The 27591-nt window shown below is 40.5% G+C and overlaps 3 protein-coding genes across 7 annotated transcripts in view; 1 reads left to right on the forward strand and 2 right to left on the reverse strand.

Annotated features, from left to right (window-relative positions):
* The first annotated feature begins 460 nt into the window (after positions 1-460).
* rabep2 (rabaptin, RAB GTPase binding effector protein 2) lies at positions 461-10815 on the forward strand. 4 transcript variants are annotated; one of them, XM_077556472.1, is made up of 12 exons: positions 461-733; positions 2272-2427; positions 4569-4639; positions 4700-5035; positions 6179-6274; positions 6370-6468; positions 6577-6651; positions 7446-7524; positions 7648-7659; positions 7795-7949; positions 8019-8135; positions 9729-10815. In XM_077556472.1, exons 1-12 carry the CDS (start codon positions 688-690, stop codon positions 9831-9833), a joined length of 1347 nt encoding a protein of 448 aa, XP_077412598.1. In that variant the 5' UTR covers positions 461-687; the 3' UTR covers positions 9834-10815. The 4 variants fall into 4 exon arrangements, with proteins under 4 accessions (XP_077412598.1, XP_077412597.1, XP_077412599.1 ...); XM_077556471.1 differs by having other exon boundaries at positions 462-733; positions 7443-7524; XM_077556473.1 differs by lacking the exon at positions 7648-7659 and having other exon boundaries at positions 462-733; positions 7443-7524.
* Positions 8774-27591, reverse strand: part of LOC144043177 (ras-related protein Rab-37) — an 85910-nt gene continuing 67092 nt past the window's right edge. For both annotated transcript variants that reach the window (XM_077556475.1, XM_077556476.1), the window contains exon 10: positions 8774-8784. The gene's annotated coding sequence lies outside the window, so the exon portion shown is untranslated. The remainder of the gene's footprint in view (positions 8785-27591) is intronic.
* On the reverse strand, positions 10767-27110 carry atp2a1 (ATPase sarcoplasmic/endoplasmic reticulum Ca2+ transporting 1). Its single transcript, XM_077556470.1, has 25 exons — positions 26983-27110; positions 26744-26880; positions 24867-24884; positions 23779-23861; positions 22121-22225; positions 19383-19521; positions 18907-18987; positions 18748-18833; positions 18351-18506; positions 18105-18246; positions 17589-17755; positions 17406-17494; positions 17219-17321; positions 17009-17140; positions 16812-16937; positions 15936-16154; positions 15483-15594; positions 15177-15400; positions 14843-15063; positions 14175-14377; positions 13710-13795; positions 13463-13596; positions 13070-13187; positions 12631-12748; positions 10767-11172 (listed from the first exon to the last, which is right to left on the reverse strand). Exons 2-25 carry the CDS (start codon positions 26859-26861, stop codon positions 11162-11164), a joined length of 2991 nt encoding a protein of 996 aa, XP_077412596.1. The 5' UTR covers positions 26862-26880; positions 26983-27110; the 3' UTR covers positions 10767-11161.

Below are 27591 nucleotides of genomic sequence, written 5' to 3' on the forward strand. Positions count from 1 at the left end.
TTTGAAATGAAATGATACCAATTTTGAACACTAGATGGTCTCCTAACAGAAGTAAGAAATATCTGTTCGCAATAACAATATAGGTATTAGTGGTCAAATTAAAGTATTTTCCTCAATTCATAGTACAGTATCTTTATGCTAAACATGCTCAGTTGATACAGTCATTTTTATTATTGTGACTGAAGCTTGTGTTGAAGAAATCCATTTTCAAGAACAATTTTTTATTTTGGTATTAAATTTGTTTTTGGTTTATTTACATATACGATCATAAAATAACAACAACAATATTTTGCTGTTAATATTTGGCTACATTTATTAAAATTGTGCAAAATTTATTTATGAAATCTCTCATTTACATGACTTAAAATGTAATCAAGCGTAAACTATGACGTCATATCCATTAATTCAAGGGATGTCTTATTTTATCCTGCCTTCTGCAAAGACTTTAGTGTTCAACAGATTTAGTATTTATGTCACAGTGAAACATTCCAGGCAGAGAAAGAGAGAACAAGGTGGTGGACACAGGAAGGAGGTTGACGCGATTTCCGCAGGCTTAGACCGGGGAAAGTTGTTTCCTGAAGTTGAAACTGTACTAGTGATCATTTCCACACCAAACTCTTGGTGTTAAAATGCCTTGCGCAAGTTCATCGTCCGTCTGGTTTTGGTTGTGACATTTTTCCTCTTCTGATGGAGTTGTCTGACGAAAGGATGAGCTCAAAGAGAAAAGACAAAGGTAAAAATCAAACAAATACTGCACGGGATGCGTGACATGTCGGGATATGAATCGATTGTCTCAAGTACAAAGAACTTGTCACTCTACTTTTCTGGGACCTGTTGAAGCAGCAACTAACCTGGCAGTGTTAGCATTTAGCATCACTAGCCTGCTACTTGACTGCACTCCGCTTTTCGGTGTGTGAGCTTGGTTGATCATTTCCCGTCGTAGACACCATCATAGGATATACTGTATTAAGTTTGTAGTAGTTATAAGAATATGTCAGACATGTTCTGCTCCTGCTGTAACACTAAGATTATGACGTCATACACCGTAAGGCTAACAGTTAGCTTTGTTAGCTTGTCAACTTTCACTAACTCCTGTCCTGTATGACCATGTCGTGGGCTATGTTCTTAAAGATACGCGTGGAGATGTTTTAATTTCACAGTTGTATGACTACTGCTACCAGTAGTAATAATAGTAGACTAGTCAACTAGTAGTAACTGTGTATATGAAAAATGGCAGAAAAAATGAACATGGTCAAATAAAATAAAATTGCAATGATGCCTCAGCATACACTTTTTCAACAGCTAGGAAAAATCGTATTATTGTAATAAACTTGGGTTGAATGACACTTGGGGCTATCTTTTTAACTTTTTAATCATCAGAACACAGAATCAAACAGAAGCAATACAGTCAGTGAAGCTGATGTTTACTGCGTTTCTGCATGAGTTTCCTCCAGACCATAACAGACCTAAAACATGCAGCATTGCAGCTAATAAAGTCAAGTTTATTTATATAGCCCTAAATCACACAAGAGTTCCAAAGGGCTTCACATGACCACAGTTGACAAATATCAGTCCCCTAATCGAACCACATAAGGGCAAGGAAAAACAAAAAAACAAAAACAGGCAAAAAATGAGAAACCTTGAGTAGGGATCGCAAAAGTGGTAATCCCCCCTTTCAGGATGATCAGGTTGCATTGGATGCCGAATGGGCAAAAATTTACATAGTTTGTGATACTAAACATTAATAACTAGAATAGTGTGAAAGTCTATTAAAGAAATAAACACAAATGATTGCTGATGGATATTAATATTTTGGTATGTACTTTTGTGTTCCAGCGTAAATCTCATAACATAAAACAGACAGAAAACATTTCTTCTGGGGCAGCACGGTGATGATTAGCCCGTTGGCAGATCTGAGATTCACTGTTTGTGCTTTCATTGGTTTTCTCCGCGTACTCTGGCTTCTTCCCACGTTCCAAAAACATGCATGTTAGTTTCATTGGAAACTCTAAATTGTGGATTGCCTTAATTTGTGTATTACCATCAATTCTCAACCATTGGCTCATCAGCATGTCTTCCCATCTGGAGAGCCAGAAACATGGTTTAATTTCCGCATTTAGAAAGGATATTAGGTTATGCTACTCAATAGTTTTTTAAATGAATGAATTGTGTTTCTTTCACCCAGGATATTGCTTTTGACCATCTTCCTTCATTCCATCCTGACTGACATCATCCTTTACAAAGCATTAACTCCTGTTTGTCATTTTATAGAAGCCATCCTTCAGGCCCAACTGGTGGAATGTCAAGCTCAGGTTGAACACTGGCAGGGTGTGGCGACCATCTGTGAACTGAGCAAACGGGAGGAACTGGCAGAGCTGCAAAAACAATGTGATCAAGAGATCCAGTCCCTTCAAGAGGCTCTCAGGGGTCAGTGCAGCTTTACATGTGATAAGTCGTGCATAGTATAGTGCACCCCAATTATTGCCCTAAACACATGAGCCTAACAAAAATGTGAATATTGCTCTTTAAATGTCTCTACGTTAAATCCAACTTAACTAAAGTGAAAAGGAAATTGGAAGGACAGAAACACGCATTTCAGACACACATCCTGTCTCTTGCTCCAGCCCACCTACAACTAGAGATGTAACGATATCCAAACATCACGAGACGATATTATCACGATATGAACAGGGATGTGATTTTTCCGCTAATTCGCGGAATTCCGCTTTTTTTATCCCCCCCCCCAAAAAAAATCGATTTTTTTTTTTTATTTTTATTTTTATTTTTTATTTTTTTTAGTAGTTCATTGTGTCTGCACATGACTCCGACAGATAACATCTTCTGCTGTAACAAAGACATTTGTGGTATGCTCTAATATGAGTTACTTTTCATTTGGTCATGATATAATTATTTGTTCATGCTCCCCCCCACTGGGCACTGCCCTGGACCTAGCTGGGTGCAGGCGGCCCCCAGACCCCCGGCTAAATTTTCAGATAATTTCACTTTGGTCAAATCACATCCCTGTATGAAGGTCACGATACGATAATTATCACGATATTGTGGGGAGGTTGGCGTTAGAAAAAAAAATAGGGGTGGGAACCTCTGGGTACCTCACGTTACGATAAGATATGCGATGCAAGGCTCACGCTCACGATAACGATTATCTCACGATATGACGATATCGCGATTATCGATATATTGGTCGGGTAATAAATACACGATAATCTACGATAAAACTACTAAAGACATAAATTTATGTTTTTTCAATGAGAAAATAGTTTCTTTTTTTTTACCATCAATGAAACAAAATATTAAAACTGGTGTCTTCTTCACAGTGACTACTTTAGTGTATTTTTTTTAAAACAAATACAAATGTCTTCTTAACAGAGACCACTTTCTGTCAACAAATTTGTGTCATTCTTAAACACTATTGTCATGCAACATGTCAGTCAGTTACATAGAAAATTGTTTTATTTTATAAACTGATGATTTTTTTGTGTAACATTGCAAAAGTAAATAAATCAAATTACTTAAATATTAAATCCAATTAGATCAATATTAATATTCCCGAGAAATTGTGTGCTTAAAAAAAAATCGAACCATAAAATATGTTTTCAAATGTTACGTATGCAAAACTGAGTCAGTTGCTGGACAGATAATAAATGTCTTACACAAGTAAAAGTAAGATCATGAGTCTTCTTCGCCTGAAGACTTCCATACATTTCCCCGCCACTCTTATGAGGCGCTCCCCCTAGCGGCCTGCCAAGTAATGGCTTAATAACTAATAAACAATGGAGCCGTTATAGTGGCTGTATATTAACTACAAATATTGCGATACTTGCGTAGGCATATCGGGAGACAAAGTATCACGATTTAACGCGATATCAATATATCGTCACACTCCTACAACAAAAAGGTCACAATATTATCCAAAAAATGCGCTCACACAAAAAAAACACACACACAATATTGTGCTTTTGTACATTATAGCAATGAAAAATATGATAAATATTATACATCAAAAATATATAAATATAATATATATATTGAGGCACTTACTTGCTAATGCATTGAGTTCCTCCACATATTGACTCGCTTCACAAGCATATTACATTCCCCTTCATCTGACCATTAGCGTGCATTTTAAACATAGAGGGCCAAAAAATGCCTTGTGAAAATTAAATTGCACTAAAAAACTAGCCACAAGAAGGTGCCAGAACTGCACAAATGGAAATCAACCCAACTTTTTTTTTTTTAACAGATGTACTGCTTTTAATATCGTGACATGACAACGACGATATATTGTGGCAGTTTTAATATCACGATATCACAATATTGTCGTTATCGTTACATCCCTACCTACAACCCTAGTGGACATGCAGTATAGAAAATGGTTGATGATTTTTTTCCCCTTATAATGGCAGTCTGGAACACAGTGGGCCCATGAAACAGTGATAACGATAGAATGGCCTTGATATAAGGCACAATCACTAAGATCTGCCCATTGTGGACTAAGTTCATCTCCCTTGTGGATAAAGTCGTTTTATCATTATTTCATGTCTTTACAGAGACAGCAGCGCAGTATGAGGCCAGGATAGCCGCTCTACTTGAGGGGAGGAGAACTAGTAGCCAGAATCAGGTTAGTGAGTCATTATTTATTTACTGTATCATTCTCAATTTGTTCTTCTTTACCTGATAGGGGAGTGGAAAGAAGGGCAAAATGGATACAGAAGTCATCATTAATGACTCCCAGACATCGCCAGACAGGTTACACTGCCAACAAGACCCTGAACTTGTACCGGAGGGAGAAGCCCCGCCGATTAATAGCGAAGGATATTTTTCACTGCGCAACTGCGACTCGGCCTCGTTGTCCTCGTTCTCCATCGACACACCCTCCTTACCTAGAAAGCTCCACGCTCAGGAAGACACAGACTCTCTGGTCTCAACAGGAACTCTGGTGCCGGAAGCCATCTACCTGCCGCCAGCCGGCCACCGGCTAGTCACACATAGCGACTGGGATGCACTCAATGCTCAGGTGAGGTTTCATATTCTTACTTACGCTTTTAAAGTGGAAGTCAACCTTAAGCATTTCTTGACAGTAAAAAAATGTATCCATCTCAGGGGGCGGCCATTTTGCCACTTGCTTTCGACTGAAGATGACATCAATGTTGCTCAGGGCTCAGGCAACAACCAATCAGAGCTCAACTGTTTCCTGAAGCTGAGCTGTGATTGGTTGTTACCTGAGACCTGAGCAACATTGACTTAATCTTCAGTCGACAGCAAGTGGCAAAATGGCCGCCCCCTGAGATGGATAAAAATGGCTGGATTTTGCTGCTTAACTCATATTCCACTAACACAATATTAATCAGAATGCCATATTGAGATTAGTGTGGCTGCATAGAACATATTGTCTAAAAACCTTTTTGTGTTGACTTCCCCTGTAATAACAACATGTACCGGTACTATAACACATTGTATGGGGGGACTACAGTGCCTCGCAAAAGTAGTAGCCCCCCCCTTGAACTGTCTGACCTTTTGCCACAATACAGGCTTCCAACATAAAGATATGTAATTGGATTTCTGTGTGAAGAATCAACACCAAGTGGGACGCAATCATGAAATGGAATGAAATTTGTATATCTAAAAAAATATATTTTTTTACACAAATGATTAACTGAAAAGTATGGTGCGCAAAATTATTCACCCCCTTTTCTCTCAGTGCAGACATCTGACTCCAGAAGTTCCCTGATGTTTTCTGAATAATCCAAAATTGGATAAAATATAAATGACTGATGATTGTAACTAGTCACCCTGTGTGCAATCTAGTCTCAGTATGAATTCACCTGCTCTGTGACCTTTCTCACAGATGAGTATAATTAATTCATTCATTCATTTTCTGAACTGCTTATCCTCACCAGGGTCATGTTTGTTCTGGAGTAATTATTCATTATAATAAACAAAGGTAATTTGAGCAAATTCAGTTTTTCAGAAGTGCGTATCACAAATGTTGCCCTTAGAGTGAATCAATAAGTTGTTCTTAGTTTCAAAAAGGTTGTTAACCCTTAGTTTACATAAATCAATTTTTGTGCGTAGCAAAGTATGGAAGTGACTCTGTTCAAATGGAAATCAGTGTCAATTTTAGTTTGGAGTTTAACATTAGATGTCGCGCGGTGGACAGGTGTCAGAGTTGCGAGGGGAGGTGAGTCGACTCCTGGAAGCGAAGGAGGAACTGGAGAAGGAACTGGACACACAGACCAACCACACACGCAAACAGGTGGAACATAAGGAAGGAGGCATGCGGTTACATGCACAATGGAGGTGCTGTGCAAATTTACTTAGGCAGGTGTGTGTATGTATGTGCATATTTAGGTATCAGTGCTCCAGTCTCAGGCCCAGTCGTCAGAGGCCCTTCTTCAGGAATTACAGAAATCCCTCAGCCAGTCACAAACTACAGTCCAGAGTCGACTGGTGAGCGATGATGTTGATCTGGATGAATGTCCTACCCGACCGGGTGTCTGCATGTTGTACAGTAGAAGTTCAACAGCACACGTGCGTGATGTTTGTGTGCGAATCCAGTCCGAGCTGTCACTGTCCCAGAGGAAGGTGTGCAGTGAGCTGTCCAGGCTGAAAGGCGAGACGGTTGACGATGAGGTAAGAGGCTCCACCTCATCTCAGCCAGTATCACGGCAGGTGCCGTATTACTGTTAACAAAAAAAACTGTGCTGCAGATACCATTTTCTGACATATAATCACCCACTTCACGAAAGCAGTTTTAAACGCATAAAGAGATATAATTAATAAATCAAACAAAATGTTAAGTCTCATAGTAAAATAAAACAATTCTATACCGCCCCGTACTGTAAGTGGCACTGTTTGGAGTTTGACCAAAATGCCTGCAGACGTCCAGAGTAGTCAAAATGCTGACTAGCATCTCTCCACCAATCAGTTGTCCGCAGCGAAAGTGGAACTTACTGTTACATAGCAAACGTTCTACTTCTTCAGTAATAAGGTATCTGAGCAGCAAACCGGATTAAATATTACAATACGCAATACCAAAAAATTCCACAAGGTGACAGTATTTCCCCACAAACACCTTCCTTTTCTCCATTTCATCTGTCAGGCGTCTTCAAAGGGTGAGTAGTTTACTACTAGCACTATACTTTATTATAGTTTGATTGTCCAGTAGTTAATTTCTCTTAAACTAATGTGTCCAAGTAAACTACTGTACGTTTATCTATACAGTTAGTTAATGTTTTAGCGATGATGACAGTTTGAGTCTTGAATATATGAATTCACTTGACTTTATTTTCTATGGGAAACTATTGAAAGTATTATGTTATAATTTTAATGGTAAACAATCCATTGTACCGTAAGCAACGTGACAGCACTGTTGTGTTACTGGGGTGGAAGTTCCAGTAACTGTTGCATTCTTATCGAACCAGCAGGCAGCACACTGTGAGGAGCGCCTCCGTATTGAGATTGTCAACCTAAGGGAGCAGCTTGACATCCGAGCAGAGGAGAATGGTATGTAATAGGATTGTTGTTGTTTTTGTGGTTTGAATTGAAAGGGTTATTTTCTGCTTGACAGACACATTTTGAATTCTTTGTTTTTTTTGTTTTACCTGCTCATACGCGCAACCACTTCAGAAGTTCTCGAAGGTGAGTTCATGACGCAAACTCTTCCTTGAGTGTGCTGTGCAGTTCCTTAAAACTTTTTTAGAATATGAAATATCTTCATGTATGATGTCATCACGTCATATAAAAGTCAATAATATTTGTGCTTGCGTTACACAGTGCAGTTTTCCAGTTTAAAAACGGAGACCGAGAGGATAGAGGCCCAGAAGGACCAGTTTCAGGACGATTTGTTAGCCTGCCGCACTGAACTTGAAGCCCTCCGGGTGGCGCTCTCTCACGTGCAGGGCAACAACAAAGTGCTCGATAGTGATAATGTGAGTCAGCTCTGTGCTCAAGAAATGCGACCTTCGGGAGATATAACTTGACTTTGGTGTGGCTGTCAGGTGGCCTTACATGAGCATTGTCTGGAGCTGCGCAGCCAAGTGATCAGCCTGCGCTCTCAGCTCGACACCAGCCAGACTGTCCAGAGAGACTTTGTCCAGCTGTCTCAGTCATTGCAGGTAAGAAAGAAGTAGCGCGGAGATGGGAGATTTAAATGGGGAATGTGTCCCTGTTCAGTAGCACACACAGTTGGTGTATTAGCAGGTGGATATGCTGGTTATTGCACCTTCTGCCATGTATTGGAAGAAAATGTCATTGTTCTGCCTGCCACTATTCGTTACTGACAGATTGATGAACAAATAAATGAATCATTTTCAGTCCAATTACGGTGCATACAATTGGTTAAAGCTGCTCTTGTAACAATTTGCCCCAGAATATCTTTTACAATAAACTTTTTAGTTAACCATCGATAGGTGCGTTTCCATTACCCTCAGTTTTGCGCAAAAGCAAGCTGGTAATAGAAACACGTGATTTTCCAAAAGACTCAAATATCGCAAAAAAAGTTGTTACGCTCTCATGAGGTGGTTTTTGAGACATGTTTTTTTTTTTTTTCCTCTCCAGGAGAGCTCAGTATTGTTCATTCGATTTGACATCATCATTGCTCTCCTTTTTTAAATTAAATAAATAAATAATAATAAAATGTTTTGGGGTTTTTTTCTCTTTTTTTTTTTTTTTTTTTTAATATATATATATTTTTGTATGTGGGTGAGCATGTGCGTGCGTGCGTGCGTGCGTGCGTGCGTGCGTGCGTGCGTGCGTGCGTGTGTACTCATCAGTTCACCTAAAGCCCATTAAAAAAAAATACTATACTAATAATAATAAATTGCCATTGTTTTTGAGACATGTTGAAATAGAAGTATTTCGCAAGAAGTGTAATGGAAACACTTTTTGCGCATTCCCTGTAGTCATATGACCCCCACCCAGCATTGGAGGAAAGGAAGTAGGAAGTATGGGGCCACTCGCTTTCGTAAGTCTTTTTAAGCACAAAGCAATTCAGCTATGGAGCCAATATGCCGCCGTTGAACGCACGTCCCATATCGTTGCATGAGAAATGACCGTTGCCCCTGGCAACAAGCAAACGGGCGACATACGTCGTCGTTGAAATCCATCCGTCCGCACCATAATATGAGTTAAAAGCGTGCGCACACACACACACACAACACCAAATGGCCGAACTCGCCCGATGAGGGGAGGGAGAAGTTTTAAAAGTAATATTAACAACTCCGGGTGTCCGTAAACATCATCAGCATCTCCTACAGAACTGCGAGGTCCCGCGAGACGGGACATTACAAGAATTGCGCCTCAGAAGCGAAACGCTCTTCAATGGAAACACCGGCAAGTCGAAATTGTACTTAAGCGAAATAGTACAATATCGCTTTTATTTTTGAGAAAAACTGTAATGGAAACGCAGCTTATGACTGAAACGTCTTCTATTGAGTAGATTAACACCTTTGCTGAGTTTTCAGACTGGATTCAGGTTCGACTTTCCCACCCTATGTCTGCAGATTTGACATGTGTATGTGAAGGAGGGAGTGTGCAGTTTCATTTTTTGGCCACAGATGGCAGTAGCGATTCAAAATGGAATTTTCTACGTTTCACACTGCACACTTGATGATCTGCACGTATAACAGCACAGTGGTTGGGAATCACTGCACCGGAGTTATAATGAGCTTAAAATGGGTGCTATATTTGACACCTCTCTCTCCTCGTAGGTGAAACTGGAGTTAATCCGGCAGGCGGAATCTCTTGAACAAGTCAGGGAGATCCTGGAGGAGGGAATCAGTGTAGACGATTCCTTGCCTGCAGATGTCGATTGAGCCTGTTATTGCAGACATAAAGCACTGACCAAGCCAAAAGATGGACCAATGACGCTGAAGGAAAGAACAGCAATGCGGACCAAAGGCTGTTTTGAAGTGACCAGGAGAATGACAGCTGCTGTTGTTCACATGTCATTTACTGACCATTGTAAAAAACCCACTAAATCATGTTATCACAACGGGGCGCACTGTTATGGGTTTGTCAGTCATTTTACATGTTTATATATTTTTTTAATTAATTATAATGCAGAATGTTAACCCAAACAATAATTAATCCTCAAAATGTATCTCTCCACCTTACTCTTTTGTCATTGAACCATGAAATGGTCAGCTTCCAGGCAGCTCAGCAGTGCGAGAAAGCTAATGTAAAGCAGGAACTTTGTGAATGGTGCATAAACCAGCAGACATTACTAACTCATTATTTATAGAGCCAAAGCCTATATTTTGACTATTCTACTACACCACTACATACAGTATCTGCATCCAATGATGGCTTTCCATTTATTTGTGAAATGGATCAAGAAAAAAAATGCATACAAGTTGACAAGTGTTAAAAGCAATGTGCTCCTTGTGTATGTCAACATTTTGTAACCATCTATCCAGCATCTTTGGAAAAAGGACGCTATGCAATAACGGTTCATGAAGTGATACAATTTCTCCAGTGTCTGTAAGTAATGTGTGTTTCTGAAATATTCTTAATTTGTGTCATAACTTTACTGTTATCTTTTCTCCTTTCAACCAAAACAATGTCCTTATTTTCAGCAAATGATTGTCTTAGTTCTTATGCTTACCTTTAATATTTAACATTTTAGTTTGTGTATGAGGTCAAGCCACATGACACATGGAGACATAATATGCAATGAGAATGGTGTATGATACATATCATTTTTGTTTGTCAAAAATTCTATTTGAAGAAATATCAATATAATACATAATGACTACATTGTTGGGGAGCAGCAATAAACTTTACTTTTAGATGGTGTACCTTGTTGGTTTTCTTGTCCCTGCCAATAATTATTTGAATATTCAAAACTACACAAAAACTAAACACAGCTATCCAACATTCTTTAAATATCTTTATTCTTTAAGAATAGAACACTATAATTATAATAATTAACTCCGACCTATTATAATTTCAGAACATACACAGAAAAAAATATATTTTGCACCTTGGTGTATTTTCAGATGGCTTATGCATATTCTGTTTGATCAGATCCGTCAAGTGACTGTTGGCGTGCGCTCACTGTCTCTCTCCTTTGGTGGGAGCGCTCAGCCTCTTTTCTCCACTCTTTCTCGCTCTGTCAGCTCAACGTTGGTGCACTTTGTCTTTAGACTTTGGCTGCATCAGCAAACAAAAGATCATCAGTTGAAAATAATGACAAACGGAGATCTAGTCACTTTTGCAGTGCACGTTCTTGTCAAAATCAGTAGTTTGTGATTGTCATGCGAGAACATTTACATTAGGCTTGTTTGTGAGTAATGTAAAAAAAAGAAGAAGAAGAAGGGCTGGACAGTTTTCTAGATTAATTACCGTATGTGTTGTTTTTTTTAACCTTCATTTTCAAAAACATGTAAAAAAAAAAAATATCTCAATGTTCTGAGTTCCTGTTTGAGGGTCTTATAGTAGGGTGTGTAGACTTTATGTCCACTGTACGTGACACTGAATAAGCACAATGTTGACCAGTTTCAGCCTAGTACTGTGGTGGTGTCCATTTTACCTCAATTGTTTCAACACGTTGATTAATCAACAGTCAGTTGCACTCGGTTGGCGACTTTCTTAACGATGAATTTATCAACTAATCAATTATTATGTCCATCTCTAATAAACAAAATGCTATTGTCATTGTAAGGGCTTTCTGAAGCTGCACATTTGCACTCAGGCCTCAATGCTGTAGTGAATCCTCACATGCAGATTTTCAGCATATTCGTACATCAACTTAGATGAAAAGTTATGGTCCTCATTAATTTCTATTGATGTAGAATTTCATAGACACAAAACAAAACCCTTCAGTCAAAAGAGAGGTCAAGATGACAAATATTTGTTATCTAAGCGCCACAAATGTTTTAGTAGCACAGTTAATGTGTTATACTGGTGGTCAATCCTTTAACAGAGCTGACAAACGGTTTTCACAATAGCAGTAGACAACAACATTGTTAAATTGTTAAAATGTTTTAATACTTTGTTGGCTTAATACAATTTGGTTTCTTATCTAATTACGCAGTCGATGCAGCAAGCATCAATTAAATTCATTTTTATTTCAAGCAATAACCTACAATGATGTTTCAATATTGCAATAAAAGTGCCAGCTATGCAGAAAGCATAGCAGAAATACCGACTTCAACTCTTAACACTAACATGAAACTTCATGTTAGACTTTCAAGGCATGCATAATGCTAAAAATGCTAAAACCTCGAGGTGAGCAATACCTTGTCTTGTTACAGGGATTTGGAGGAGGGGGGCTGGTTTAGACTGGATTGTAAGAGGGCAACAGTTAAAAAGCATCCAAATGGAAGAAAATTAGATTTCATTATATGTGGACGTGTTGAAGAAGTAATGAGAAAGAGGTTAAGGGTTTTTTTAATACATTAACATTAATTGAGTGGTGATTATTTGCCTGCATTGTGTTAAAATGATTTACAAATAAGGAAAAAGAAAATTTTAACAATTGTCACCGGCATTCACCAAATGTTGTTAAAAACAAATTACTACAGTGCAATACCTATATATTCCCTCTCTTGTGGAAAATGTATCAAATACTGTAATTAAAAAGAAAATTGTAATAATTAATAAACCTACCCTCCAGATATGTGCGAGCCACAAACTTGAGGATCTCATCAATTAGTATGACTGGGAGGGAAAGCTTCAATACCACAATCCACTGGTCCACACTCAAGTGAGTGAGCTTGAAGATCATCTGCAGAAGGCACACACAGCTTTTTCAATACCCTTTTGTAAACCAGAATCATTAACGGTGGTGGTTATTCACACAAAACGATATATTCAAATGTTCACAATAATGTACACTGATTGTATTCTATGCTGGAGTACCATCATGATCTCCGCAGCTGTCTGACGGCAAGTCAAACTAAATTGTGCTTCACTTAATAATTGGACCATCAACATCCTCTAGGACTATTTACGTGATGCAAGTGAGGGCACGGAGGTGGGAGGTAAATTGTGTCCCTATTAAGAGTAGATAGATGAGAACGGCAGTAGAACAGAAGGTCAGACTCACGGGCAGGGGGTCCACATAGATAATCATGAAGTGAAGGGACATTGAGAGGGTCATGGCAGCAACCAACCAGATGTTGCTCCAAGGGGGCATGCGCATCAGGGACTGGTTCTCAGACAAGCTAGGGACAGAAAGAGGTTGGATTTGAGGTTCTTTTTTTTTTTGTTTAAGAAACAAAGATCCAGAATTAATTGATGCCCATTTTTTAAAATGTTTTGCCAATGGATGCCACAAGTTGGCGCCAAAGCATTTGCTTTTATAATAGACTGTACTTTGGTTGAACACAAAAATAGTGAATAGTGAGTTTTTTCAGCTAATAAAGGATATGTTCCCAAAAATAATTTAACTCACAAATATGTGAGAGAACCTGTAAAGTCAATATTTCATTAGTCCCACCTATTTAGAGCGTTGCACATCTCAATAGTGACCAGCACGGACAGAGCCATGGTCATTGGCGGCGACGCCTCAAACACATGACAGTGGATCCCAGCAAAGTCCTCATTGTCGTCACTGCACTGCATGAAGTGTGACTAAAGACAACAAAAACAACAATTCATAATCTTTATTTGGTCAATTCCTAGATGTCTGTCCCAAAGATTTGGTAGAACTGAAATGAAATGCTCCCCTGTCATCAAATACTAACCAGTTGATGGAAGGAGACCAATGGGCCATCCTCACAATACAGGAACCACCAGGCAGCTGCGGCAACAGTTGCAGCACCAACATAACCTGAAAAACATTTGAGGTGTTGAAGTCCATGTGGCGAGCAAACTCCTTTGGGACACTTGGACATAGTCACTAGTTTGGCAATCAAACCCACGACCTACAGGTTGAGAGGCAACCAGTCTACCACCTGAGCCATGACGCCCCGAGTCTAGTCATGTTGTGAGATTTTGGATTTTGAATCAAGCCCTTCACTTGAAGTTGACATTTCAATTTGAACTGAGCTCATTATTAGAACCAAGTTGACTTTAAAGGTCAATTCAGTACCCCAAACAAGTGGAGGATGCCTAACGGGAAATACTGTGGTCATCTATAAATAGATTTCATGTGCTACTAATCACAGAAATGCATTCATCCAAAGGAAGTAAGTGGAGCTATTTTGTACCTCCAATGGCCAGATATCTGAAGAATAGCCAGCCAGAGATCAGGGGCTCTTTGGGCGATCGAGGGGCTTTGCCCATGATGTCCAGGTCTGGAGGGTTGAAGCCCAAAGCAGTAGCAGGAAGCCCGTCAGTCACAAGGTTGACCCAGAGCAACTGAACTGGGATCAGAGCCTCAGGCAGACCCAAGGCTGCGGTCAGAAAGATACTGAAGAAATATGGGAAAGAGTTACATTTTAGCATTCTCTGCCTGGTCAAAGTATGAATTTGAATTAGAATTCTGCTAAACTACTTCATTCTAAGGCTGCTTAGCCTTAACTCAAAATGAGGAAGAATTTGAGTTTCTGTTATCTTACTACTACTTTGCTGTTGATTTTAAACTCACTATCCTGGAGTGTTTTTCAGTCAACCCTGTAATCTCCTAAACCAGTGGTGTCCAAACTCGGTCCTCGGGGGCCGGTAGTCCCGCAGGTTTTGGAGGTTTCCCTGCTCCAACGCACCTGTTTCAATCAACAGGATTGTTATCAGGCTTAGTAGAGCTTGCTGATGAGCTTCAGCTGTGTTGGAGGAGAGAAATATCCAAAACCTGCGGGACTACCGGCCCCCGAGGACCGAGTTTGGACACCACTGTCCTAAACAAAGTGCTTATGGATGACCATCATCAAGTACTTACCAGACAACCTCGCCTACATTGGAAGAAATGAGGTAGCGGATAAATTGCTTCATGTTGTTGTAAATAGCTCTGCCCTCCTCAACAGCAGATACGATGGAAGAAAAGTTGTCATCAGCCAGGACCATCTCAGAGGCTGACTTGGCAACTGCAGTGCCAGAGCCCATGGCAATGCCAATCTCCGCCTTCTTCAAGGCAGGGGCATCGTTCACTCCATCACCGGTCTGTGTTATTTATGGAAGGAGCATAGATCGAGAGAATCTTAGTGGGAAATAGCCTCCACAGACAAAACGGATGCTTATTCCCTCTCAAGTTCAGGGGATGTTCATCTCCTCACCATGGCAGTGATCTCATCAAAGCCTTGGAGGAACTCAACAATTTTCGATTTGTGGGACGGTTCCACCCTGGCAAAGCAACAAGCCTTACGGACTGCGTTCTTCTGGTCATAAGAAGACAGGTCATCAAACTCACGACCGGTGTAGGCCTTGCTGGTGACGTCCTCATCCTCAGAGAAGATGCCAATGCGGCGACAGATTGCCACTGCCGTGCCCTTGTTGTCACCTGCGGTGACAAAAGCAGAATCATAGACCGTTTTTTTCTTCCTCCAGTGTTTTGGTCAAGGGCGAGCCTGTGGACCACTGACCGGTGATCATAATGACACGAATGCCAGCAGCTCTGCACAGCTCGATGGAGCTCATGACTTCCTTACGCGGAGGATCAAGCATACCAACACAGCCCACAAACGTCATGTCAGTCTGATGACAAAAAGAAAGTTTGAATGATTCTTGAGGTGCTTACTTTTAATATCGATCAACTTGAGTAGCTGGTCACTTATTGGGGGTCCATTAAAATTGCGTTCTTTACAATATGAAGTACTCGTCGTATAGGGCAATTTATTGAAGATTACGTTGTATATTTCCACGGCCAAACATCTAGATTTCAAAGACAAGCAGCCCAGACGCAAGTTGTAACTCTAGTATGTTCCAAAGTTGTTAAAGTGTGGAATCAAGGGTACCAAAGCAGTTCCTTCGAGGATTTAAACCTCGAGTCATGCCAATTGCATCACTAAACAATCACAGCAGAGGCAGTCACTCACCTCATACTCTGCAAACCTGGTGGAGTCCTCCAGGTTCATCTCCTCCTTCCTTAGTGGAGAGTCGCAGGTGGCCAGTGCCAAACAGCGGAGGGTGTCTCGCCCTGTGCCCCACTCCTTGATTACTGCCATGATGTGATCTTTGACCGGCCCAGTCAAGGGAAGGCGGGTGGTGCCCACGCGAACGTAAGAACAACGCTCAATCACACCCTCAGGGGCACCCTGGGAGGACATTTAGAATGCACCGTTATTTGCTTCTTCACTTGAGATGAGACATCTGACTTGCAAAGCTTTTATTCCAAGCAGCTTTTTTCAGTATACAGGGATGTGATTTTTCCGCTAATTCGCGGGATTCCGCTTTTTTTTATCTTCCCCCCCAAAAAAAAAATTCCGATTTTTTTTTTTTTTTTTTTTTTTTTTTTTTTAGTAGTTCATTGTGTATGCACATGACTCCGACAGATAACATCTTCTGCTATAGCAAAGACATTTGTGGTATGCTCTAATATGAGTTACTTTTCATTTGGTCATGATCCAATTATTTGTTCATGAAATTTGAACTCTTCAACATTATTTATGTGTTAACTTAGTAATCACATTAGTTAGATATGATGATATTCTCAGTGATAGTTTTTAAAAGCAAAGGCAGTCCAATGTTTTTGAATGTGACTGATTTTGAGTTGACTAAAACTGCCATTTTATATGGGATAGTTCAATATACATTGAAAATTTATGCTGTTGTTTTGTCTATTTCTTTGTCATGTGAGTGGACCTAGCTGGGTGCCAGCGGCCCCCAGACCCCCGGCTAAATTTTCAGATAATTTCACTTTGGTCAAATCACATCCCTGAGTATAGGAGCTGTATCAATGTTATGTCACTTACTTTGACAAACATCTTGTTTCCTACTGGAGCTTTCCCAGACTTTGCTGGAGAACAGTAGACTGACATTGATTTCCTGTCTCTGGAGAACTCCAGTGTGAACTCCTTCTTCATAAGCTGCTTAATCACCTGTCAGAGAAACGTAGAAAATGAAAGATCAATCGGATTCACTGCAGACTGAGGGATATTTGTGGACTTACACTGCAGCAAGCATTGGCGCGTTCCACCTTGGACAGGCTACGCACTTCCGTGTTGAACACGTTCATCTTTTCCACCAGACAGCTGAGAGCTGTTTCAGTGGCCTCACCCACTTTCTCATAAATTCCCTTTGACTGCAAAGGAGAAAGTTGATTCTAGGTTATTTGATTTGCAAACTTTTCTGCCGTTTTGGTCTCTACTACTCTACCGACCTCGTTGTAGTCAAGCGAGGAATCGTTGCAAAGAGCGCAAATGGTAGCCAGCTCAACCAGTCCATCAAATTGGCCACATTTGACACTCATGCCCCTCCTTGTCCTAAAGAGATTGCACAAATTTTGTTTTGCACTGTCCAGGAAATGCTCATCATTTTATACAGTATGTTTACATGCATACACTTACACTTCTCCCTCAGGGGTGTACTTTGAACCAGAGATGTCAAATTGGCCGAGAGTGACATTGTCATCGTCGACTTTATCAATAATAAACATCTGTGAGGGAACAGTTTTTCCTTCAACTCTAGAAATGAATATTCCTCTCCTAGAAGCTTTATACTGAATGAGAATGAGACACGTTTGAACCTACCTTAGTCACACACATCTGATTGGTGGTGAGGGTACCGGTTTTGTCAGAGCAGATGACTGAGGTGCACCCCAAGGTCTCCACAGAAGGTAGGCTTCTGACGATGGCATTCTTCTTGGCCATGCGGCGCGTTCCCAAAGCCAGACAGGTGGTGATGACGGCAGGCAGACCTGGGATAGTTAGAAGCACATATTGGAACACAGTACATGGGTATTAACTTCAATAATAAAGCCACAGGTTCTGTCTCCTGGATAGATAGAATAAAATTCACAACACCTAGCTTGTGCTTGTGTTTTTCTTAATGTTGGACTTCAAACACAATTAAGTAGTGAGCAAACCAACACATCATACCTTAACCTTGTATAGTACTGTGTTACATCACTCACATCATGTAAAAGTGGGGGCCACATTTAGTATTTAATAGGTTACCAGTTTAGGTAACGTATGTACACGCTGCTCGAGTTGAAATTTAGATATGATAATCTTCATAAGCAGGCAAATAGAATTCCTGGGGTTTACCTTCAGGGATGGCAGCCACAGCTAAAGCCACAGCAATCTTGAAATAGTAGATAGCACCACGGAACCATGAGCCACCATGGACTGGGTCATTAAAATGGCCAATGTTGATTATCCACACAGCCACACAGATGAGGGAGATGACCTGGAGAAGGCGAAGGAAAGCAGACAGATCAGTCATTTTTAAACATTGATTGGCCACAGGACTAATGGCCAGGATTGTTTTCATGTCTTGTTCGGGGCTCCCACCTTGGAGAGCTGCTCCCCAAACTCATCGAGCTTCTGCTGTAGAGGGGTCTTCTCTTGCTCAGTGGCAGCCATCTGGTCACGGATCTTCCCGATCTCAGTGGTGACGCCAGTCGCCACAGCGATGCCAGTGGCTTTTCCAGCAGCAATGTTGGTGCCCTAAGTGTAGGGTTTTAAGCCATTTAAATGACTTTTTTTTTTTTTTTTTTTTTACAGTAGACATTTTGACATAATGAAGACAAGCGGAATAATATAGATGATGGACGAATGGATAGGGATGTTTCAATTTATTATTCTTCCTTTTGATTGGCTTGATCCATAATGAAAATGACATTAAGTATCTGTTCTTTTTCCAGAGGTTTTTCTGAAACATGAGGGGTAGTGTGAAATAGACACTCACAGAGAACAGCATGTTCTTCTTGTCCTGGTTGACAGCTCGGGGGTCTGGGACGGCATCAGTGTGCTTGATCACACTGACTGACTCACCTGGGAGACACGGGTGGCCAGAGTATCAGTATAAAACCTCTTTGTAAAATGTGTCATATGTAGAACCACCCACCAGTGAGAATGGACTGGTCCACACGCAGAGTGGTAGATTTGATGGAGATAATCCTGATGTCTGCTGGTACTTTGTCCCCAACTGCAAATAAATGGAAATGCGCAAAAGCTCCGTGTTAATAAAAACGTGATAGTGGTTCATTTCAGAAAGTACTGTATGGGTTGATCGGGTATGCTGATGGCATGTAGCACTATACATTAGATGAATTAGGGAAGCCTGGTTTTGAGAGCCACTGTCCTGCCTGTTTTCCATGTCTCCCTTCTCCAACACAGCTGACTCAAATAATCAGCTAATCAGCAAGCTCTGTAGAAGCCTGATAACGATCTTGTTTACGAATCAGGTGTGTTGGTGGAGAGAAACATGGAAAACAGGCAGGACAGTGGCTCTTGAGGGCCAGTGTTCCCTATCACTGAGTTAGGTTGTGTAAAGGAAGGAAGATTATGAAATAATACAGCAGGTTATGATGCGGAACTTACCAGAGACCTCTACCACGTCACCAGGAACAATCTCCCTGGCCTTAATTCTCTGTACACTCTTCCTGTCTGACCGGTAAACCTTACCCATCTCAGGTTCATATTCCTTCAGAGCCTCAATGGCGCTCTCTGCATTGCGCTCCTATGAAAAAAAAAAATATATATATATATATATATATCAACATCATTATAGTAACATACTGAATATACATTACTCAGACCAATTTAGGGATATTGTGATTTCAGGTGAAATTTCAGGATTAACCTTAAGTACTGTACACTATCCCTCACAATCATTGTTGATCATGATTTTTTCAGTCACTTGATCACATTTTACCTGACCGCACCATATGTGCCCTGGTAAACAATATACGGTATGTATCTTTGTGGTCCCAAGCACAACACCCAAAAACACCCTCAACAGTGCCCTCTGGAGAGTTAGTAAAAAACAAAAAACAGCTGGATCGGACACGCGAAACCTCACAGGAGTTAGCTTAGCTTAGCGCGAGCTAGATGCTACGACAAACATGGCATCGATAGATTAGAATGTGTGTAAAAAAACACTGAAGACATTTAACATTTTCTATGCATATTTTTACTGTTTATGAATCTACTTATAGTATATAGATGCCATATAACTGTGATAATGTTTGTGTGAAATATATTGGACATATAACTGTGTATTGTAATGAATAACACTTTTCACTCCCTTCCAGCTGGTGAGATAGGAATGCACATGGGAGGCATGTTCTCAAGTTCTCATGGTGATAACACTGTGGGTCTGAGGGGAGTCTAGGTCGCATGGTAGTACCTGTCTAATCATATATTTCCGGCTTTGGACGGAACTGAAGTAAACATGTCAGTAAATCACTTGTCTGTCTATTATAATTACTAACCCTTTGTCCAGCCTCAGAGGAGGAGTATGCTTTTTTCATCTATAAAGCGACTGTGTGTTTTCATATTGACACACTCGAGGCTTAACATCACTTTTGAATGTAAGCATGTCTTGTGTCTTTTAGGAGCTCCTAAAATAAATCTTTTGCAAAAGAAGCTTCTTCATCAGATCTCATTTTTCAATTATTTCGAACACGCAAAGATTACATTTAATATAGTAATCAAATAATACCTTCAACACCTTGGGTTCTGCCAGTGGCAGTGTACGGCGAGGGATCCTGGAGGTTAAAGTAAGTTATTTTAAACAAAAAATGAAAACTATTCTGTAGGTCAGGGGTATCAAACTCATATTAGCAAATATATTACCAATGGGCCGGACCGGTAAAATCCTGGTATATAACTTAAAAACAATTGGCGTCAGTTTTCAGTTATACATAGATTTTCACTATTTGCAGGCCAGCCCTAAATAGCGGGGTTCAACTATAAAGATATGGCTCCAAAAAATAACACAAATGTAAATGGACGCAGCACCACTTCGCCCATATGAGTTCCGGGCATGTTATTTCTACCTATTGCATATATATTGTTCCCAGAATGCATTGTGTTATTGGTTAAATTATACGTTTATCCATGTCATATGAGTTTGTTACCAGTAGCATGTTTGCCTTATTCAGCATGTTTTTATGTAGGTCTATGTTTTTGTTTTTGTTTAGTTTTTTCCAACAAACCGTAACTTTAGCTTGTGTGTGAAATAATGACATCCAGGTCAATTCCACGTATAAGTTGCATTGCTCATCTGAGGTTTGCTTGCGAAAGTACAAGTTTATCTGTTTTGATTTTGGCCGTCTGAGTAATTGGGCTGACAATCTTTTTTTGTTTTTAAACCGGCCCGCAGGCCGTATGTTTGACACCACTGCTGTAAGTTGACGTGGCTGTGTTAGCGGGTTGGCCGCATATGCACACTCAGGATATGTTTGAAAAAATGACGCTTGGTAAAGCACTTTGGTGCAATCCATTTAGAAACTCATTTGAATGGATTCGGACTTCAGTGGTTCAATGATAAATGAGTATGTGAATGTGTATATGGTGTACGATACGAGTCCAGGTACTTTTTCACAAACGGCCAGATACGTTTGGGTTTTCTTTCTCCCTCAATAACATTCTCATGTAGAAACTGCATTTTGTGTTTACTTGGGTTGTCTTTGTGAAATATAAAAATTGGCTTGATGATCAGAAACGTTTGAGGTGAATATGCCCAAAAACAAGAAATAGTTTTTCGCAACACTGTACATCAATACTAAACAGGAGTTGACACCCCGCTCCTCTCATTGCCTCGAAGTGTAAAGCCCTCTCCCTCTCCATTCTCATGTGTGAATCCTTGTGCATAGTTTCCAAATGACTGCCACAGTATTGATGCCCTCCACTCCTCCGTCAAACACTGCATACAAACATGGGATGGTAACGTGATCATTCTTCTGTAGGTATTTTTACACGTGTAGTATGGAGTCTTCAAGGCAGATCAGACGTAAGTCTTCCCTCCCCTCCCCGCCTCTGCACCTGCACAAGCTTGGCTTAACCCCCCCCCCCCCCCAACCGCTTTGCTGATTTCATGCCGCTCATTCTGGCTTGACATGAACTTTAAGCTCTCGCCGCGGTTCTGGAAGGAGCACGCCGCAGAGGACAAAAGGACTGCGACCTGAACATGCTGCTCTTATAATTTATTATGTGCGACTGGTTCTAAGAATACGAGTCTATTTAGGTGAGTGTAAAAGACGGCCTTCGGGGGGCAGGTATGTGTCCTTGAGACTGCGATTGTTCCTGCGCGTGTGTTTGTGTGAGGCGCTGACCTGCCACACGCCAACGACGGCATTGGCAATGAGGATGAGGAGGATGACAAAAGGCTCAACGAAGGCTGTGACAGTTTCCTCACCTTCCTCGAACCAAGCCAGTACCTGAGAGAGAGAGAGAGAGAAACTCAACACACACTGAATTTCCACTACTGAACATTGTAGTCAAACCAGCAAATCAGACAAAGTGCGATATGTAAGATTATATTTGTAAATAATTTAGCGATGAATTTGAAAAAAATCATCATTAATTTGCCCCTCCTCCAACACGTGTGCGCTTCTGTCCGTGACAGCTCCGTGCAACAACGCATGGGTCTGTTTTGGAATACTGTCATGTTGACATTGACACAGATTAGTTGCAGGCCAGTGGAGCAAAGTCCTAGCCATAAAAAAAAGGTTCTCACACGTCTCTTTGGAAGAATCAAGCTAGTCATTTTGCTGTATCGAATTGTTCTTTCCAAAAGTTCATCTTCACCTTGTTTGTCTAAGGACAAAAGATCTCCAGAAAATTCCCAGCCTGTCAGCACATTGTCGCGGCAGGACATTCCTGTGTTTATGAATAGGGGAGCCGTGTATTCCCAGTATTTACTGTTCTCTCTTTTAGAAACCATACATGACTCCGAATCTATTGCTCCCGTTTGTCATCGTAACAAACAATGGTGTTGTGCAACCCAATCCCCACCTCCCTTCGGGTCTCAATCTCCTGCTGCCGCAAGATACCCCTCGTTCCTTCCATCTCTGACCTTTGTCTAAGGATACAGTTTCTCTTCCTGGCTTGAGAATTTCTTAAAATAAAGCTCCGGTCATGCGTATGTACACACACAAGCAAGGGCGCACGCTCCTTTTCAGCCCGCCTTTCTCTTTCTCACACGCATGCATACACACCGGCACCATCGGGCCTTCTAAGGCCATCGTGACAGCTGTGTAGGCAGGCCAGAGGGCAGAGATGGGAGATTAAGACAAAGTGTGCGCCCTCCCTCCGCTAAACTGTTTTGGAGAGAACAACAGAGGCGGGAGGAGGGCTTCTTCGGCTACATAGGAGTGAGGGCACACGTTGTAATGTAATTGAATAGCTCTGAGCTACAGGCAGGTTTACCAAGGTTAGACATGTTCACAGCTAATTTCAGCTCATTTCTGAGACAACTAAAATTAAGATATTTTGTCACTTTAAAGACTTTGATATGAAACATGTTGAGGCTAATGAGTTATTGATTATTGGACAATTGGTTACATTTTAAGTTTTCAAATGGCATGATCAAAAGTATTTCCTTCAAACGGTGAAAGTCTTTTGTAAGAAAGACAAGCAAAATATACTTTAGATTTTTTTTGTCTTCCTTCAAGTGGTCATCCATATATTTAAAAGAAGATGAAAAAATACTTATGATCATGGAGAGAGCAATGATGATGACATGTGAAATCGGTAAAATTACCGAATGAACAATACTGAGCTCTCCAGAAAACAAAAAGGAAATGTCCAATAACACTTTAGTTGTCATACTGTGTAAATGTGTGCAAAATTTAAATGATCATTATAATATACTTTTAGGTAGTTACGCAAACCCCCCAGCATGCATACTTAATCCTATTTCTGCCTGTCTAGCGAGTATAAATGCGACAATTTGTTTTTGCAAAATGAAAAGTAAAGTCATCAAACTCACAAAAGAGATGCAGGCGGCCAGCAGTAAGATCCTGACCAACAAGTCTTCAAACTGTTCCACTACCAAATCCCAGATACTCTTACCTGGAAGAAATACAAATAATCATGTCCTGCACCTGCAGAATTCGTTAAATTACACATGCATATTCGGGGTTGAATCGACAAATTGACTAGTCAAAAAGTTTAATTCATTACTCTGTGGCAACGTTAAATATGAAGTTGACTAATCGCTAATCACTTGTTTTTGGTATGTTGTCTTCTGCTTGACCAATTTACTAAACTATAACACTTCAACACAGTCGCCCTACGTCTGTGTTGGTCCAACTGTAAGAAAGGAAAATGGTTGTTGATGAGATTAGCGGTTAGCCTTGCGAGCTTTGGCTAACACCGCCGGTTTTAAAATGCCACGGGACCGGTGGCGAGGAAAGAGAGCAGCGGCGTGAAGTGGCTTCCCGGCTCTGTTGTCAACAACAGCTACATGCTAACGAGTCCTTTATTTATCGTAAAATAATAATAATAATAATACTGTAATTCAAAATATCACAAGTTGTGGTAACACACTTGTTTCACATTCTTTGAGCCTGCCTAGTTGCTACCAAGTCTCATTTGACAACACGTTATGCTAAGCTAATGATCCTGGAGATAAGATTAGCCCCCCCCCAGCTCATTGAAGTGAAACATGCCACTAATTACAACAACTACTGTACATTGAGCATAATGGTGGGTTGTATTTGTTTCTGTTGAAATTTGTTTCTACTCGTGGTACAAAAAAAAGCTTAGGGCCAGCTTCATTGTGCTGTAAAAATGTCGATGACACTACTGAGTAATTGACTTGACTTTTGTCTCATTATAGTCGACTACAAAAATCATTTGTCTTTCAACCTTGAAAGGATATTAGAAACACCAACAAACAGTTAACTGATCTGTTAGTTAATACAGTATACAAAATGAGAAATTAAAACAATGAGCTGGATTGTTTTTGATCATGCAATGTGATGGATTTTCAAGCATCTGCACGGAGCAAGCAGCTGAAATCAGGTGTAGAATGAGCGAGTGTCAGCATGCAGCGTATGCGTACGGAAGCCTCACCCTCCTCCGCTGGCAGCTCTGTGGGTGAGGAATGAGAGATTTGAGAGATTATCAGACCCGCATTATTACTTGACACATTTCCTGCAGCTGTTTGTCATTTCTGCTGTACTTCACGGCACCAGACTCCACTCAAGATCAATTTTCAAGAAATAGGCAAATAATCAAGACAAGGTCGAATAATAGATATACGGTACTGTGGCAATTTGATGATGACTACATTGACACAAAATCTCTGGTGCCTTGATATACGGTTTTGATTTGTGACTACACCTGCAAGTAATACTCCTCTATTGATATTAATGTAAATGCTATTAATCTATTCAAAACCCTATTCCCGTTTTTGGGGTTCAATGGACCCCAGGCATTTTCGTTTTTATATATCTTTCTTCTTATTTGAGATATCAAGTTCATACTTTATGCAATCCTCACCCAACCTATTGGTAACACATGGAACACTTCAAATTTAATTTCGGACAGTGGTTTCTCAGTTAAATATAGAAAACCTTTTGGGGTCCAATGGACCCCATTTTTCAAAATTGATTTTAAGCACTCTGGGTCCATTGGACCCCAAGAAATGTGTAACATAGGTTATTTCTAATGGCAGGAAACAAAAACAAAAATAGTCATGTGTTTCTTAAATCAGAAAAATACCAATAGCTAATATTGTATTTAATGTTAGTAATGAAACAATAAAATTGAAGATTGCAATCGCAATACTAAGGTGGGTGGGGGTATCTAATATTTTTGTGTGTGCTAATTTAATTTTTTCTTTTTTTTTTACATCAGTACTGTAGATGTCTGCACAATATAGATTTCTCAGCTCCTCTCAGCTCGTCTCAACACCTCACAGAGGAAAAAGAATATATGATTGTGAGTACTGTTATATATTCAAATATCAGTTGCTTAAGGGGTTCTGTATGCATTTCACATTATGTGTCAGCATTAGCATCATTCAAGCAGACTAAAGGCTAATCTATGCATTTGTTTTAAATACACATCATGTAATTCTCGTTTTATGTTTCTCTTTGCCAAAGTTCCACCTATGATGAAGTGAGTTGAGTTCAGTGCTACCATGAAGTGCTTTTATCTCAGGTTTGTACTCACAAGTCAAAGTAAACAAAAAAATAAAATAACCACATGATTGTTCATGTCTCAAGGCACCAATGTATGTTGTCTTTAATAAATGACCTTTTGTGACCTTAACCACCCTCGTGTTCCATCTTGCTGTCACAATCCATTTGTGGGCCAAGATGCTTGACCACCACTACAAAACCATTTTATCCTCGAGCATTTTTCTAAGACGCAAACTGACGCTGACATGTTTTTTTTTTTGCTCATATTACAATCTACAACTATGTACAGTATTTTAACTCTTTGACTGCCAAAAACGTTAAATAACGTTTAGTAAAATCCTATGGAGGAGTGCCAAAGACGTTAAAATACGTTTTTTTTTCAAAACAGAGGTGAAACTAACCATTTTCTATTGTTGATTACTGAAAAACGGAATAAGGTAGAAACAAACTTTTTTTTTCTGATGAAAGATGAGAGTCCAATCTTTAATTTGGTAGTATGTGTGTTTCCATAGTCCAAACACATAATTTTCTGTGGACCTTGAAAGATCAGTCAAAAATGCTTAAATTGGCTGGCACCCACGGCATTCCTTTTCTGAAAACGTCTGGCAGTCAAAGAGATAATAAGACCATTAGTTAAAAACTGTTGAAATTGTCCATTATTGTCAATTGTCTACCAGTGCATTTATTTTTCTTCCTGGATATAAAAATCCGGATTACTTTTGTTCTTACTACATTTTAATGCTCCAATCTTGTGATCAGCCATCCATCCATCCATCCATCCGTCCGTCCGTCCGACTCCCTCACCATTGTAGCCATACTTGTCCAGGTTCTTCTTGAACTGCTCAGGCGACAGGCCTTTGTCCTCGGTGACGCCAAAGTAGGCCAGAACCTCCTCTGACTCTTTGATGTGTGCGTTCTCCATCCCGGCTGAAGCGGAGAGGCTTCGGGACACAAGGACACGTTAAGAGCGCACACACTTTTTCGCCATACTCACATCAGCTCATCTGATGCAGCAAGGGCAAAGTTTCATGAAAATCACCCACCACTTTCTTCAAGTGTGGTGTTTGGGAGCAAAAAAAAAAAGGCAACCCCCCCTGCGTTCACGCTGAGTCGACCCCCGCACTCTCTCACGCTCTCTATGGGATGTTGCTCTCCTCCAAGGGCCCCCGACTGACAAAGTGCAACTTGGCAAACTACTCTCAAAAGTTTTATACGTGTGAAAAAGTTCTCCCATTGGTGCCTGCTCACCATGCGCTCGCCACTCATTTGCTGAGCGTGCCGCAGGTGGGAGGGGGTAGAGGGCAACAACTGCGGAGGGGGTTCGCTGGGCCAGCATGCTGGAAATAAGATGTGTAAAAGAGAGACAAGCAGGAGGGGTGACACTTTGTGAATGAGAGCTAGGGGACACTGATGGACACGTGGGATGACTTTGTGTATGCGCGTGCACATCTTCACACTCATTCACTCAGTTTGGGATTAAAACAAATACTAATATCATCATCATATTTGATGTGTGAAAATCTGGATATCTTTATTTGATATCCTAAAATAGATTTATAAATGATTTCCCCAGCCCCGTGATGGATCAGTCAAGCCCCCCTATGTGGCCCTGGGAGAGAAAAAATCCTGGAGCCGCCGTCCCTGTCAGTTTG

Source organism: Vanacampus margaritifer, chromosome 2, assembly GCF_051991255.1.
Source record: "Vanacampus margaritifer isolate UIUO_Vmar chromosome 2, RoL_Vmar_1.0, whole genome shotgun sequence".
NCBI classification, from domain to species: domain Eukaryota; kingdom Metazoa; phylum Chordata; class Actinopteri; order Syngnathiformes; family Syngnathidae; genus Vanacampus; species Vanacampus margaritifer.

Bases quoted from the DNA above. Each gene is read 5' to 3' on its own strand.
- rabep2 (XM_077556471.1), top strand. From the start codon at position 688: ATGGAGTTGTCTGACGAAAGGATGAGCTCAAAGAGAAAAGACAAAG. The intron at 6,469-6,576 runs GTGAGCGATGAT...GTGCGAATCCAG, and splicing joins CTACAGTCCAGAGTCGACTG to TCCGAGCTGTCACTGTCCCA. The intron at 8,136-9,728 runs GTAAGAAAGAAG...CTCTCCTCGTAG, and splicing joins AGCTGTCTCAGTCATTGCAG to GTGAAACTGGAGTTAATCCG.
- atp2a1 (XM_077556470.1), bottom strand. From the start codon at position 26,861: ATGGAGAACGCACACATCAAAGAGTCAGAGGAGGTTCTGGCCTACTTT. The intron at 13,597-13,709 runs GTTAGTATTTGA...TGTTGTCTTTAG, and splicing joins TGGTCTCCTTCCATCAACTG to TCACACTTCATGCAGTGCAG. The intron at 13,188-13,462 runs GTGGGACTAATG...TTCTGTCCCTAG, and splicing joins ATGTGCAACGCTCTAAATAG to CTTGTCTGAGAACCAGTCCC.